This window comes from Athene noctua, chromosome 1, assembly GCF_965140245.1.
Source record: "Athene noctua chromosome 1, bAthNoc1.hap1.1, whole genome shotgun sequence".
NCBI lineage: Eukaryota > Metazoa > Chordata > Aves > Strigiformes > Strigidae > Athene > Athene noctua.
Window position 1 is genome coordinate 76,661,768 of NC_134037.1, and position 16,157 is coordinate 76,677,924.

Consider the following 16,157-nt stretch of genomic DNA (forward strand, 5'->3'; position numbering starts at 1 on the left):
CAACAGGTCAAGGGAGGTGATCCTTCCTCTCCACTCAGCACTAGTGAGACATCTGGATTACTGGGTCCAGTTCTGGGCTCCCCAGTACAAGAGAGACACGGACATTATTAAGCTGAGGCCAACAAAGGGCCATGAATATGACTGGAGCATCTGACATACAAGCAGAGGCTGAGAGCACTAGGGCTGTTAAGCCTTAAGGGAAGGCTCAGGGGGATCTTACCGATGTCCATAAATACCTGATGGGGGGAGTAAAGAAGGCAGAGCCAGGCTCTTCTCAGTGGTGCCCACTGAAAGCACAGAGGGCAATGGGCACAAACTGAAACACAGGAAATTCAACTTAAACATAATAAAATGCTTTTAGCTGGGACAGTGACTGAACGCTGGCAACAAGTCACCCAGAGAGGTTTTGGAGTCTCCATGTTAGGAGATGCTCAAAACTCAACTGTGCACAGTCCTTAGTCATCTGGTCCAACTGATCCCACTCTAAGCAGGCAGGTTGGACTAGACAAACTACAAGTCCCTTCTAACCTCAGCGATTCTGTGATTCATTTTTTAATCACTGCAAAGTAAGCTTTACCCCCTATTTTTTTCTTTTCATACCAGTGCTTACTATGAACTGAGGTAATCTTATGGTCTTAAAAGCAATGAGAATACTGCATACAGAGTTACATGTCCTACTACTATACCTGACAGCTCTGAAAACCTACAGCAAAAAAGAAAGGAAGGCTAAAAGAAAGTAACAGAGGAAAGCTACAATACTAGTTATTGGTTTTGCACAGAGCTTGTATTTTTCAGAAGAGAAGCTCTCAGGTATACGTTAACTATCAGTAAGAAGCTTTTTACAATCTCCTCTCAGGAACTGCCAAATTAAAGCAGTGGGTGAAGACTATGTTAAGAAGGTAATCCAAAAAAGATCAAGTCCAAAAGTGGTAGAATAATTTTCAAGAACCCAAACTAAACTCAGAAGAAAACAAAGTCACAGAAACCCTGCAGAAATAAAGGAGAAACAGAAACAGCAACATAAAAGGTATTCAGTACAAAGAACTTTAGAAACCCCAATAAGCATATCTGCCACATTTCAAAAGATCTTTCTCTAAGAAAGTCAGTAGCTCTTTCCTCTACCTAACCAAAGGGATGCAGAAGCTTACAAATACCTTATCTAAATCCAACATAAGTATCAGCCTAACCCTCCTAAATGAAACCCAGTAAACTCAATCTTATCCTTACATTTCAATTTGTTCCTGCATCCACTGATAGTCAGAAGTAACATTTTTGGTAAATATGCACAGTTGATAAATGCTAGAAGAAAGCAAGCATAGCTCATGCAATAATCAGCTCGGTTCTGAAACAGAGGTCCTTCCAAGCACAGCTCCTGCTGAAAATCAACTGAAATAAATATTTTAAAAAGCAAACTTTAAGAAGTGATCTTTACTAATTCAGGGAAAATTTTAAGTGCCCCACCATTTCTTTAAGCACAGAAAATGTGATCCTATAGATATATGAAAAACAGTGCAAGGGTACTGGCTCAAAAGCTGATATTCCTGTAATAGTCTGAAAACACTTATCCTCTAAATACTTACAGTACACTCTTGCATCTCCTGTTCCTTAGTTGCCAGCCTCATCACCAGAATATTTTCTCTTCGGGCAGACTCTTGCTGTTGCTGTTTCAACTTCTCTTCGGATTCTCTCAATCCCGTCACATCATTAGCTAATACAAGCAATAACACATAAAAAGCACGTTTTATAGCACCCTCTCATGCATAGTTTTTAAAGACAGCTAAAAGAATCTAAAACTTAATACATAAGCAGCAAGTCATAGATAAGCATGACTATGATAAGCAAAAATAAGAAATCAAATTATTATTAAAAAAGCTTGATAACAGTTGGTTTTAAATATATTTTTCTGTTCCCTCCCTAAGACTTCAACTTTTCAAAATGTTTCCATGTTTATATAGAAAATAACTTTTAAATTGCTTGCTTAACCAACTACTATTACAGCTTGCAGCCTGAAACTCAGGAAGTTGGAACTGTCCTGATATCTATAAGAAATGTTGAGGCCAAGGTGGGGGGAAGAGGGAAGTCTACACTTTGGCAAAAACCAATCTGCGGTCTGTAAAACTGTGCTATTTGTGGTCAATCCTCAAACTGGTCTCAACACTCAAGTAAACAGCAAGACATTTGAGAACTTCAGCAATGGTGGTTTGGTCACAACTAGAATTCTTCTGATCCATGAACATTTATGACAGTGTATATATATATATATATAAAATGTGAGAGAAGGCAGTACAGCACATTTCCAAATTACTCAAACAGGAACACGTGCAAGCAGTCTGATACAAGCAGTGTACATTCACTATGCTACTGGTCACGTATAAACTGATGGAAAGTTGGAAGAATTAAGATCTTTATTTTTTCTAATTACTTAAGAATGATCAGCTGTAAATGTAAACTATAAACATCATAAACTGCTTCAGGACAATTATTTCTAAATAATTCTTTGCAGATAATTCAATAATACTGATTACTATAGCCTGTATTAAGAGTTTCCAAAATTGAGAAACTGGGAATGTTAAAGCAACTTATTTATCTATGTTAGAATAGTTTGAGATTAGAATGAAATTAACTGCTTACATTTGCTGTATTTTAGTCTGTCCAAACCTCAAACATTATGGGGTGGCAGTAGAGGAAGGATGTAACAGAGAGAGAGGACATCCATTTGGACTGACAGAAAGATAACCCTTCAAACTCAGTGGTACTTAAGTATTTAGACTGAAAAGGTGGGCAGAAAACAAGCAAGAGCCTATCTCTAGCTGCCAACACAATTTTTAAAAGTGACTTAGGCTTGGTGATTCCGTCACTTCCTGAATGTATACAGCTTTTCCCATCTGAGAGTTTTTCCCATATTCTCTTTCAAAGGACCGAAATACAGACCAAGTTATAAAGACCACATAAGACTGCCAATCAAATAGTTATTTTGCCTAATCAAATCAAACATTACTTGTGGACTCATTTTAGATCTTTATCTCTACAAACTATTCCCCCTGCCATGTGGTTTACAACCCTGTGATGCTACTAAAGGCACAGACATTCATGGAGTATTTTGGTAGGGGATAAGACTTCATTTCTAATGGAAAAGTCCTGAAAATGCACCTATTTGTGGGCTTATGTTCTGAGACACACACACACACCACCACCACCCCCCCCCGCAGTCTGGCCACAGACAGTCCTACAGATGCAAAAATAGAACTTTTAGATGCTGTGTATAAGATCTGCAAAGAAAAATAAGGAGCTGAGAAAGTCGGGAAAAGGTAAAAACTTACATTAGGAAAAAAAAAAGGGACTTTTTTCTTGACAACTTACATACAGATTATTATCTTATTTAGAGATACTAGAAAGCACAGACATTACTTGAACACTCTGCTTTATACAAACACTCAGGTAACTCATATCATTTTGAAACTTGGCTAACTTACAATTAAGGTCTGTGTACTTGCCCTCCAGAGCTTGCACATATGCTTCATACTGTTTCCACCTATTGCAGAGACAAAGAGAAAAAAAAAACTTTCTGAAGTTCAGTTTATTAAATCAAGGCATCTCATTCCTAAACTTTCAGAGTATACTTTCATACCATAATCAGAAAATGTTAAGAGGAAATTACACAATCGCATAAAGGAAAACTCCAGCTTTAAAAACAGGGCTTTTAATCATGACAAGCGTTTAACTAACAATAGTTAAATCCACTTCACATCTCAAAAGGATAAAAAGGTAGATGTGCATTAAAACATTTAAAATTGACATCATAAAACTTACTGCAATATTTTGGACAAACATTGGGATTAAATATCTATTACTTGTTATCTGTGTGAAGTACCTAAGATACATCTCATTCTCAAAGCAGAACAATTCAAACAAAATTCTGTAACAGAAGCCATAATACAAAGACAAGATTAAGCCTGTTACCAAGTGAACAAGACAAGCAGAAGTCTATTACAATACACTACAATGGGCAGTCTAGGTTAAGTAGTTATACCAGCTTATTCAAATCAAGACCATACACTGATTATATTCACCAACCAGAAGTCAAACAGTTAATAACTCTTTGAAGGCATGTTATTTAAGCACTTCATCCAGAGTCAGAAAACCTCACACTTGAAACCAGCATCACATTTGATACAAGCCATCAAATCAGTAGCAAATAAAGTCTACAGTAAAGCTTAACATGACATGCCCTACCAACAAAGTTCACAGGAATAGTGTTTCAGAGTTTTTCATTTGTTTATTTTCAAAGTATTTTACTCATAACTGTGTCTTCCTAACAATGGTGCAATTCCACATTATGAAACAAATTAATAGCTTATCACTACAGAAGTGCAAGGTTTCTGTTCCCTTCTCCCAACTACTCTTTCTTCCTGAAACCTGTTTTATGCCAGACTCATCATAATTGATCTATTTTAACTCCCTAACTTACACCACTAACTGAAAGCTATAAAATCTAACACTAGATCATTTTTGACTGCTCAGTGAATTCAAACAGCTTGCTAAAGGGTTTTAAAAGCATCATATCTGTAACATCAAGTGAGATCACATCACTGGGAAAAGCAAAATTAAGCACAGGATCTCTTCCTTCTGGCAGCAACAAAATTTTTCATCTGTTCAGCTGAACATGAAATCAGCATGAATTAACTCTCAAGTTTGTAGAAGAAAGCAGCTGTACTCCCACTTAACTCTTAAACTTCACTCTGCTCTAGAAAGAACATTGTTAGAAACAAAAGTTTCACTGACCACCAGAAGTTCTGTTAGTTCAGGAGATTTCAATCCCCCCAAAGTAAAACTGAAACCATCTACTAAACAGCAATCATGGAAAGAAAACCTTTTTTTTCTTTTCCACACAAGAAGTACATGAAATAAAAGGTTTGGTCCTCAAGTACAGCTGACTTGTAAATTATATCTCACAGCCCCAAACCAGTAATTCTGTCAAAATCGTCACACACACACACACCCCTCACCAATAACAGGAGCTATACAAAGAGCAAGTGAAACGAAGATCTGAAACACAAGTTAGGTAGACATGACAGACCACCACTGGGGAAAAAAAACAAACACAACAACAAAAAAACAAACACATAACACATGGTCACCAAGAACATCAGAGAGAAATACCTCTAAGTCACCTCTCAACAACTGCCAATATTTAGGCAAGACCTGAATTACTGGAAAAAAAACCAAACTAGAAGGCACTAGGCCATCTCACGGATTTGAAAAGTCATGTGCCTGCCAACACTTCTAGAAACATGACTCTTCAGACATATGGTTTTGTGAAAAACCTGGTGAAGACTGTTGCAGTTCATCTTCAAGCCGATTGTACTGGGTCTGGCCAAGATGGTTCATTTTCCCCCAGCAGCCCTCACAGTGCTGTGCTGTACCAATACAGGTATCTATCAAGGTGCTGATAGCACACTAGTGTTTTGGCTACTGTTGAGCAGTGCTCACACAGCATCAAGGCTGTCTCTCCAATGTTCCCCCCTCACCAGGAGGCTGGGGGTGGGCAAGATCTTGGGAGGGGATGCAGCCAGGACAGCTGATCCAAACTGACCAAAGGGATATTCCATACAATATGACCTCTGCTCAGCAATAAAAGCAAAGAGATAGCGTGGTGGGGGCATTCATTATTACATTTGTCTTCTGGAGCAACTGCTACACATGCTGAAGCCCTCCTTCCTGGGAAGTGGCTGGACATCAGCTGCTGATGGGAAGTAGAGAATGTAACTTTTGTTTTCCTTTGCGTCCATGCATTGTCTTTGCTTTTGCTTTATTAAACTGCCTTTATCTTGACCAATGAGGTTTTTTCCATCTTATTTTCTCCCCCCCACTCTCCTCCCAGGAAGGGAGTGACAGAGCAGCTTCATGAGCACCTGGCATCCAACCAAGGTCAACCCACCACACAAATTTACAAAATTGTACAGAATAAACTGGTGATCACACTGACAGAGCACTCTCCAACAATCAAACCACCATTTTTAAAACTTGAACATTTTCTACCACATTAGCTTTACTTTCACACACATGCACTGTCTCAATTTTCCTACAATTACAGAAGATCTTGGAAGCAATTTTCTTTTCTAGTAATTGAGCAGGTTTTCACCTCACTTCAGGCAAACCAGAAAGCTAGCAACTATAGAGACAAAAATCAGAAGCAGGCTTATTTAATGCAATCAGATTTAGAAAAAAACCCACATTGACACAGACAATGAAATAGACTAAAAGCATCAAAACAATAAGTGAAATAATGAACATCTAAAAACATTCACATTAATGAAACGGACCATTCTTATAAATAAATTTGGCTCAGGAAAGTAAGCAAATATACTGTAGACCCTCACTGAAAGGGGACCAATTCTTTTTCAATGAAACTTGCAGTTGTGATTCTTCATCTGCTGTGTATATATTTTTGTAGTGATCTCCACAATCCTGAAGACCATTATGACAAAATATTTACTCACAAACATTCATGAAAGCAACTGAAGTAAAAGGAAGTCTTGTGATGGTCCTGATAATTTAGTTTTCACTTAAGTGTCTATTAACTGACTTAAGACTTTAAGCACCTTTTACAGTTTCTAAGTTCTTAAGTCTCTTCTTGTAGTAACTTTTCTTGTTCAGTACCATTAATAATCTATTCTCCTAAACACTGTTTTTCCATCTTATTTCACTATGTTTACAGTAGTAGCACAGAGGGAATTAAAGTGGAATTCTGATCTTTGAAAAGCTGAAGTTACAAAGTTGTAGCTTCTGAAGTTACACAAAAGAAAAAGGAAAATAAGGAACTATGGCAGAATAAAACATTTTTTAAAAAGGAAGATGAAGATCATTGACAATGTTTTTAGTGTTCCAACTCTGAACATTGATAACTCTTACCTGTTCTTTTTGTTCCTTCTTCTCTTGTTATTATGTCTACACTGTTACAGAAGACCAGATGACACTACAGTCAAACAGGTCAGGTATAAAACTCTGCATTCCTAGGTCTTAAATGGCCACATGAATGGTGTTTGAGTCCTTAATACCATTCTCTAAATGAAGAATTCTCACAGAAAATCTGTTTTTACCTGAATAGAAGGGCAGCATTTCCAGATGCATGACCTTGGTCTTACATTGTACAACTGAATCTCAATGCAAAACAACTCTGCTTCTGTACTTTTTTTTCAGTAATGTGGACTCTCAGCTGCTGACATGCAAGGCTGAGGTGAGCCTGCACTCTCATTACGTGAATCTCACATCCTGAGTTTTCACACAGAGCTTAAAAGAGGTGACAAGGACAGCAAATTTGTGGAATGCTCTAATGATGCCTTTGCTCAGTGATGGCATCTCTGCCATGCCATGCTGAAACTAGACAGCAGAAGCTGAGGCTAATCTAGCAGTGGATGTAGTATCACCTAGAAATCCCAGCTATCAAGCACAACTCCAGTATAGTCCAAGGGTTCAGAGCTACAACAACAAAAAACCACACCACCACACACAAAAAAGCAGAAAACCAAGTATGATCTGAACCCTCCATTAGGCCCTACTGCTATGAGGAAACTGTTAGAAAAACTCAACTCACAGATGTCACCATATTTCAGATCCAGTTAGAAACTTTAATGAAAACTGAATCCAGAAATATTGTAATCCTCTGCATAAAAACATGCAACTTCCCCATAAGACACCAGAACACATTAAAGATCTGATAAATTATGAAATTTCCATATAAATAGCATTCCTAAAAATTACATACTTCAAACATTTTCCAGCTAGCTCACTTTACAGACTCCTCAGAGAAAAGATTTTTGCCCCATAACACATCCTGAAGTTCAGTGAAAGAAATGTTAAAAAACCAGTAGTGATACAAACAGAATTACTTTTGTCCTCCCCTCCCATTAAGTCAGAATTAAAATTTGAAGACTGCTACTAGCACATCTTCAACTACAGGAGGAAAGCATTCCCCTCTGGGAAACTTTTTTGCCTTACTTAATGATACATTCCCTCCTATCAGGTTTCATCTACACTTAATATCTGCATTAAATTTTTTTAATAGACAACACTTCGTGACATAAAAAAATCAGTTTTCAGTTAAACTATTTAAGAATTTGCACATACTTGCAAAAGCTTTAAATAAAACAGTGATTTATAGGAACTCGCCAGCCAGAGCTTAACTGCCTTTCTTTCCAAGTTGCAAGAAATAGGTCTCTTCACATATGTAATCCATGAGATGCACTGGTTTAAGCAAACCTGAGAGCTGCCTTGACCTCCTTGCCCCATATTGCCCCTTCTGGTACCTCTGTAGGGGACTCAGGCAGCTCATCAGTGAACTTGTGGGGGAAAAAAGACAAAGGCTAAAAGCCAGCTTTTTTCTCCAAGGTTTTGTTTCCACTCAATACTGTCTTTTTGGATCTGTTTAGTAGTTCATGTCAGGAATCTGATGGCTAAACAATGCAATCTGAAGAGCTTCACTAATGTGCTACTTGGAAAAGTGATAAAGAACAGAGGCAGAGCTGTACACAGAACTAGGAAGCCAGTCCTGAATCCAATTTACAGTCAAAGGGTCACTTAGTCTCACAAGAACTGAAAGGTAATTGAGCAGCATTATGTAGGTTAATTAATTTTCTTCCTTCTCTAAAAATATTAAGCAGACTTTAAGACCCCATGACTTCAAAATGACTCTATAAATACCACTATTTTTCTTGGAGGACCCGTTTTTTATGCTGAGCTTTGGGGTTCACTTTTTCCAAGAATAAATTATAAGAATTCAGCAGGTAGGGCACACACAGCATTACACCTAAGCTGTTCCAAAAGGGACTGGCTGTAAGTCCACGTTCACTGAAGCTGAGTAAAAGCACTATTTCCTCAGAACCGCCTGTGTAAATAGAGGTGCTTCAGTGTTTTGCAGACTAACCACTGGGCTAAACAGTCAGGGCAATACTGATCAGATTTTTAGCTACGATCCACAGAGAGCTTTGTTATTGTGTTCCTGGCTCTTATTTCTTCACAGAAGCTCCTACACAGTCAAGCTAAGCAGATACTTCACTGAAGGGAGGAGGGGAAAGATAAAGGCGCTAAGACCACAGCAACAAGTTAACAAGACAAGCAAAAAATTCCCAAAAGGCTGGACTGTAAGCCTTCTTATTGATCCTGCTCGCATTTAGTTAAAATGAGCAAACCAAAATTAAGTATTTCATGAAAAATAACAGTGAAATTGGGATTCATGGCACAGAAACTGACAGAAAAGAATTAAGATTTTCTACATATTTTGTCAGTGCCATTGTACAGTAAGGACAATGTATTACCTAAAAGACTAAAAGCAGATGACACGTGCCCCTATCTTAAAACCATTTGCCTCACCAAAGCATGGACTAAAAAACCCACATTCCAAAACTTAAGACAATCCAGTAGCGATCAACACATTTTTCAGTGTCTGAAAGTAGCAGATGCCTTTGATTAAAATATACTTGTAATAGTGTTGTTTTATTGCAACCTACAAATGAAGCCAACAATTAAGTGTAGTAAATGCTAGTTTTATGTGAAATCACAATTAAAGCTGAACCTCCTATAAATACATTAAATATGCACCCCATTCAAACAAAAAAATCCCCAACTGTTTGTAGGACTGCTTAATACAAAAAAGATGGACACAAACCCAGCATTTCAGCTTTCACTCCTGGGTATAATGGACTGCTATTCTCTTTGAATCCATCAAGCAGCCTTTTTGAGAGCAGAAGTTGCTTTGTCTACACTAATAAGATTCGGTATCAACATAGCTGTCATTAGCAAATTCCCTAACTCTTCATTAACACACATTTGGCTGCTGACATACTTTACCTCCTTGGGTACATTCCACCACATTGTCACTTGAATATATGCTGGAAACAGATCTTCTATGGTAGCAACTAATCATTGCAAGTTACAGAAAACTATTACAACTGAAAACCTTTTTTTTTGTTTTCACACAATCAGAAAGCAAGTGGCACAGAATGTATGCTTCGATACTTTGACAGGAATTTTATAGCTGGAAGTAAGGGCACAGCTTTACAGACTTAGAAATTTGCTATTCCCAGGAAAAATCATGAGTATGGAAATGTCTATAAAAAGGTTCACAAGGCCTAAACCACTCAACATCAAAGAAGTACTTTTTCCTACTGTTTAAATACATTATCCTTTACTACCCAAAAGACTACCTACTTGGAGGAAGCCAGAAACCAGTTTTAAACAAATGGAGCCAGACTACGTCGACTCCCCTGGAAAGAACTGTCACCCTAGAAGTAGCTGGCAGGATAGTTTGCCCAGGAGAGGGAGTAGCTGATCATACACATTAAGCATTGCACTTGTATCCTCATGTTTCTACAGAGTTTAGTCTTTGTTCTATGAAATAGCAATATTTAACTTGAGACACCATAATAATGCTAATAGCTTACAGTGTACAAAAAGCCAGGAGCTAAAGTTTACCAAAATGCACACACAAACTACTCCAGCAGATAAACAGACAACATACAGATGCTAAGTTTAGTTTGCTCCTTGATTACAGATCCAAAAATTCAGATATACAGAGATAAGTGACTGGGGTCAGTTTCTTTAAGCAGGTGGTCTGCATGACAGGACTGCTTATTAGTTTTTTCACAGTGATACTAAGTTTTCTAAAAACTGAAAAAAATAGCCACACTCTTCTTTATGCAAATTCTAGGTGATGAAAACTTCATTTTAACATTTTACTGTTAATATCTGAACACTCTGAGAAGACGACTGCACAGAAACTTATTGTAGGAGTAAGGAGTTGACATTTTTCTGATGTTCAAAAATAACTTGCTATCTAGTAAGGAATGTAGGCAACCATATCTTCTGAAGTTACAAGTGAAGAAAAAACCTCCTACTCATGTATTACAAAATATTGTTCAGGATTTTGTCTCTGAGAAAAGTGTTTCCCCCCAAACTAGATATAAAAATATTTCAGACAAAATGAGAAACTTTAGAGAAGAGCTGTATCATGGAGAGTTTTTAGAAGAAGGATACTAAAAACAATGTAAGAAGGAGGTCACACATCTTCGTTAAAAGTTCACTAAAAGGTTGAGATAGAAAAAACACTTTTTACTTTACCTTAGGATGAGCTCATCTCTAGGTAAAACCTTAAAATCTGCTTCACTAAGGCGAACCTATGGAGAGGAAGGAAAAAGCACAATTTATCAAGCTGTCAGGATTATGGGAGGGGGATTGGGGTGTGTGTGTAAAGTCACAAGTATTTTTAAACATACCTTCTTTGGGAGAGGTTCTTCATTCGTCATTGTGAACTCTGAAGAGGAAGAAAAAAAAAAAGGAGTTTATTTAGTGAAGTTACCAGTGCACATGAAATACTGAACAAGTCAGAAACTTGTACTCCTAGCCCCAATAATTTCTGGTTTTTAGCTTGCAATATTAGAGTACTGAAATATTGGCTCTATACAATGCAGACCCAGGGTACAAAAACAACACCCAACAACATGTTTACTGCAGTAATCTAGGTACAAAGTCAACAGATGCATTTTTTCTAAAAATTAACAAAAACTTTCTTTAGATGTCTGAAAGGCCTATCACCATCAATTCTTCCTATTTAACTAAGCAAAACCACCCAACTTTGTCGATATACGTTTACATCAAACTGACATTTCATATGTGCCTATGTCTATTTAATATTGTATTTTACAAGGTAGAGGATAATCAGGGTCTGAGGAAAGCAACTGATACTACTAATCTCTAATAATAAAGTAAATTTGTGAACATTACCACTAATGTTTGGGTTAGGTCAAAATAACATGTTGTTCCAAGTACTTATTCCCCTACTTTTAGGATTTTGATAAACAAAATATTACAGTTATTTGAAAACCCTTGTGAGTATTTTTAGGAAAGATAAGATGTCAAAGAAACGGCTTGCATACACCAAATTCAATTCCTTTTGTGTGTATGTAGTGTAAGAGGATTGCATTGTGCTGGGTTAAATATTCACAGTTCCTTGAGTTACAGGACATGCTTTCTTACCTCAAAAGGATAATACCTGGTACTTTCTACAACTATGATTATGTCAAAAATACTGAGTCCACAAAGATTATACCATACAAGTAACAACAAATGTAAGGTTTTCTCGACACATGCATCTTTGCAATATCCTTTCCAGCAGAAAAGCTGCATATAATATTAAGAATTGACAAGCTTGTAAAGCTGCTGCAATGAACATATACCAGAGAAAGGATATGTCAACTCTTTGTTTGTGAACAATTAGCTTCAAAAAAAATAATGCTGTTAATATTTTATTTTCTCCAAAAGACTACTACTGACTACCTTAGGTATTTTCACAACAACGCCCAATGAACTAATTTAACTTTTCCCAATCCTAAGACAAACAAACCTTAAAATTGTTTGTCAATAACACAAACAAATACACACCAAATGAAGTAGAGCCTCTCCAACCTACACTAACCATTGGCAAATACACAGCACTGCCAGGCAAGTCCCTGGTAAATAAAATTAAAAATAGAATAAAAAAACACAAAAAAACAACCCCCCCACACCTAGTACAGTGTGCAGATAAAACAACTTCCAAGCTTTTCATAAAATAAAACCCGACATTAGAACCCACAGAAAGGTTTCCAAAAACATTCAGTAGAAGCATCTCACTGATGAACGGCAGCTTCCTGTTCCTAGTCTTAACACACAGGGACTTAAATGTTTCCCTAGCCTAAGAGGCTAAGAAGTCCCACCAGCACCTTCCCGCTCACACACAAGTTACTCAAGCATTTTGCTTTAACTTCTGAATGCAGCTCCTTAATGGAGACTGGTTTACTAAAAACATACCTTAAATATTTTCAAGCATAGGAGGCTACCGATAAACTGCTGATGCCCAACTCGGTCATCCAAAATAACACAGGATAACTTGAGATGACAGGGGAAATGCTCGTGACACCCCTGTACTTAGGTTTCTTACCTCTCCCACTATAATTTTCCTAAAGGATTTTTAGAATCTTTTAACTCCTTCCTTTAGTATTTGGAAACACTCTTGAAGATCTCAGCAAGTTTTAAGTCCTCAATAGAGAGCACCATGCTTTTTAGATGTCCCACAGAACTACAGCTAACACTAATTGTGTACAGATAATATCAAGTCATTATTTATGTGTTCCTCAGAAAGGTACCAGAAGCATACAAATACCAAAAAAGGGTGCGTTTCCCTAAAGACTTGGCTTGTGAACCCTGCAGCAACATAAAACAATTACAAATACTTAATTGCTGCTACAATCGTGACTGAAAGAAATCAAAGGTTGATGTTCCATCTAAGGGAGATCTACCTCACGTCTCCAGACCTCTCCCAAGGTTCCAGCGCCCAGTTGTTCTCTACAGTAGCACCAGACCTGGCTAGTCTAACCGCTACGCCCAGACACCACCATTTACAAAGCCATCTCTTGCTTTCAGACAAGAACATAAAAGTGCTGAAGACTGAGATTACAGGCCACTGCATTAAAGAAGCTACTGTCCTAATGCCACCTATTATCGCTTGTAGCGATAGAACTGTATGCTAAAAAAACCAGCATGCTAGCTAAAAACATTCTACAGGTTATTTTAGAAAAGCTGGGTTGATCACATCTACAGATAAACACTAGTGCTTTTTCTATGTGGGAATTTCACCTCACTCCCATGCAACAGCTTTTTCGGCACCTACAGTAACTCACCAAAATCTCAGAAATTTGTTACTGCTATACATTTCTACCACTGTGCTCAAGTTGTCACAAAGATTTGCCTTAGCTTTCTGTTCATTAACAGATGAATTTGAGTGCTACAGATAGTAACATTACAACTGAAATGTTCATCCTTTGAATACAGTAACTTCTCAAGTACTGTGCAGCAAGAGGTGTTTCCTATCACTTCGCTCTGTTCTAAGAGATGATCTCTCTCCTATGCAGATAAGAAATATTTTGCAAGAACATGAAGTGTCATTTTCTACAATAATCAGCAAAACAATATTCCTGTATAACTCACTAGAAAGAACACGATTGTATTTCGCAATTTATATGAACAGCTTAACTGCACTATCCTAACTAAGCACTTTCATGATTTTGAGGAAACGATGGCTGCTACGCACCCCTACTTCTGCACATCTGCTCCTGGCAACAAGCAATATAAAGCCATATTATATACTTAAAATAACATTGTCACGGGCATTGAAAGAACTTTTACATAATCGCATCATGTTTTAGGCTTCTACGGTACTTTATTCATATTTAAAGGTAAAACTGGGAAAGTGCATTTTAATTTTGATAACTCCAGTAGTCTGTACACCTTTTACTACAATGTTTAGAAAACATGGGATTTAAAGACTTAAAACACCCCTAAGAAACAAAGCCATTAATATCAGGTATGCTGCTTGACTAGTTACACCTGGAGTAACTGCCAGTTATTTTACCGATGAAATAGAGTTCCGTAGGGGAAACCCCGGCATAGGCTCCAGGCTCTCAAAATACACTGAAAAGCTTCAAAATACCGCTCTGACTGGGCAGACTTCACACTCGCCTCGGTAATCGCGGTCTGAAGCTGGGTCCCGCGCCCCCCCCCCCGCCGCCGAGGCCCCATCGTGCAGTCCCGCCTCCTGCGCGGAGCCCCCGCCGGCAGCGGGCCAGGCGCAAGCTGCAGGCCGCCGACCGGCCGGCTCGCCGCAGGCGCTTGACAGAACCCGCTGCCACCGCCCCCCGCCTTCCCCAGAAGCTCAGGCACTGCCCGCCCCACCGGGCCACCCTCGCTCGTCTTTCACAAGGGATGAGGGAAACGCGTCTCCCGCGCCCGGGGGGGCGGCGGCGACCGTGCCCGGGCGTGGCGGTTGCTGAGGGCCGGGGGAGGAGGCTCCCAGCCGAGCCGCCAAGCCGGGCTCGGGGCCTCGCACAAAATGGCTCTAAGAGCTTCCGCTCCTCCCCCCGCTCGAGGTGAGGGATAGAGCGGCCGCCGGGGTTCGGCGCCCCGGGACGGCGAGGTGTCCGGTCCCTCCCACAGGAGGGGGAACGCGGCGGTGCCAGAGGAAGAGAGCGGGGGGGGGGGGGGCGCTCGCGCGGCCACTCACCTCCCGCCCGCGGTGCGGAGGCCTCGCTCTCCCAGCACACTAGTTGCCTGGGCCGCGCCCGTCACATCGAGGGCGAAACGCCGCCACCGCTCACACCTGCCGCCAACCTCTGTACCCGCAACAAGCTCTACAGGGGCCGCCGCTCCGGAGCCGGGACCGCCGCTACTGCTGCTGCTGTCGCTGCTGCCGCGTCCCCCCCGCCCGGGCTCCCTCGCGCGCCGCTCCCGCCCGCTCTTTATTTGCGGATTCTCTGCGCTACAAAATGGCGCCCAAGGAGGAAATGAGCGCCCGGCCGCCCCGCCCACGGGCCGCCTCCCGCCATAGGGGCGGGGGGGCTGCGCGCGCAGCCAGCGCGAGGCGGCGGGAGCCGCCGCAGTGGCGGGGGACGGGGCGGCATGGGCACCCCGGCCCGTGTGCAGGGCCGCCTCCGGGGACCTCGCTCCTCGGCCGACCGGCCGACCGCTGGAAGGCGGCACCGGGGGGCCCCTGCCGCGGCGGGGCAACGGTTTCCTTGGGTCATCCGGCCGTCGGTTTAACTGGCGGCGGGGCGCGGGGCATCCTGGGGCGGGCGGAAGGATACAGGCGCCGTGTGGACCCTGCCGGCGGGCGGGACGGCCCGAGCGCAGCGCCGCTCCAGCTGCGGCCTCGACCCCGAAACCGGCTGCTGGCGAGCGCGGGGGGGGGGGGGGGGGGGGGGGGGGGGGGGGGGGGGGGTGCGCGCTCCTGGGAGATCGGCTTGGCGCCTTCTTGGAAGGCTGACGGAAACGATGGCGTCTCTGGGAAGGGGAGCAGTTAGTAACGCGCAAGATGGGCGCCGGGCCTTGCGTCGTGACTTTTGGGGCTTCCTGCCAGACTGGGGAACGAACCTTTTCACCCCGGTAAACCGAGCTCAGCGGTATTGGTGCAAGTCGGCGTCATCAATCGACAGCGAGAGAAAAGGGAGTCAAATTCCAGCCAGCTGCTTCCAAAGAAATTACCCTTTCTGCATCTGGGAATAATAAAGAATGTAGCATACAGTTCGTCCTTAATTACAGCCTAGTATGTGAGCTGCTACTTTACAATCAAT

At 40.9% G+C, this 16,157-nt stretch overlaps 1 protein-coding gene across 1 annotated transcript in view; it reads right to left on the minus strand.

Annotated features, from left to right (window-relative positions):
- Positions 1–15,349, minus strand: part of WTAP (WT1 associated protein) — a 28,623-nt gene extending 13,274 nt beyond the window's left edge. Inside the window, exons 1-5 of the mRNA XM_074896620.1 lie at positions 15,092–15,349; positions 11,271–11,308; positions 11,116–11,171; positions 3,474–3,532; positions 1,581–1,708 (exon numbers count right to left, since the gene is read on the minus strand). Of these exons, the coding sequence (XP_074752721.1) occupies positions 1,581–1,708; positions 3,474–3,532; positions 11,116–11,171; positions 11,271–11,300 (273 nt within the window). The 5' untranslated portion in view covers positions 11,301–11,308; positions 15,092–15,349. The remainder of the gene's footprint in view (positions 1–1,580; positions 1,709–3,473; positions 3,533–11,115; positions 11,172–11,270; positions 11,309–15,091) is intronic.
- Positions 15,350–16,157: the final 808 nt, after the last annotated feature.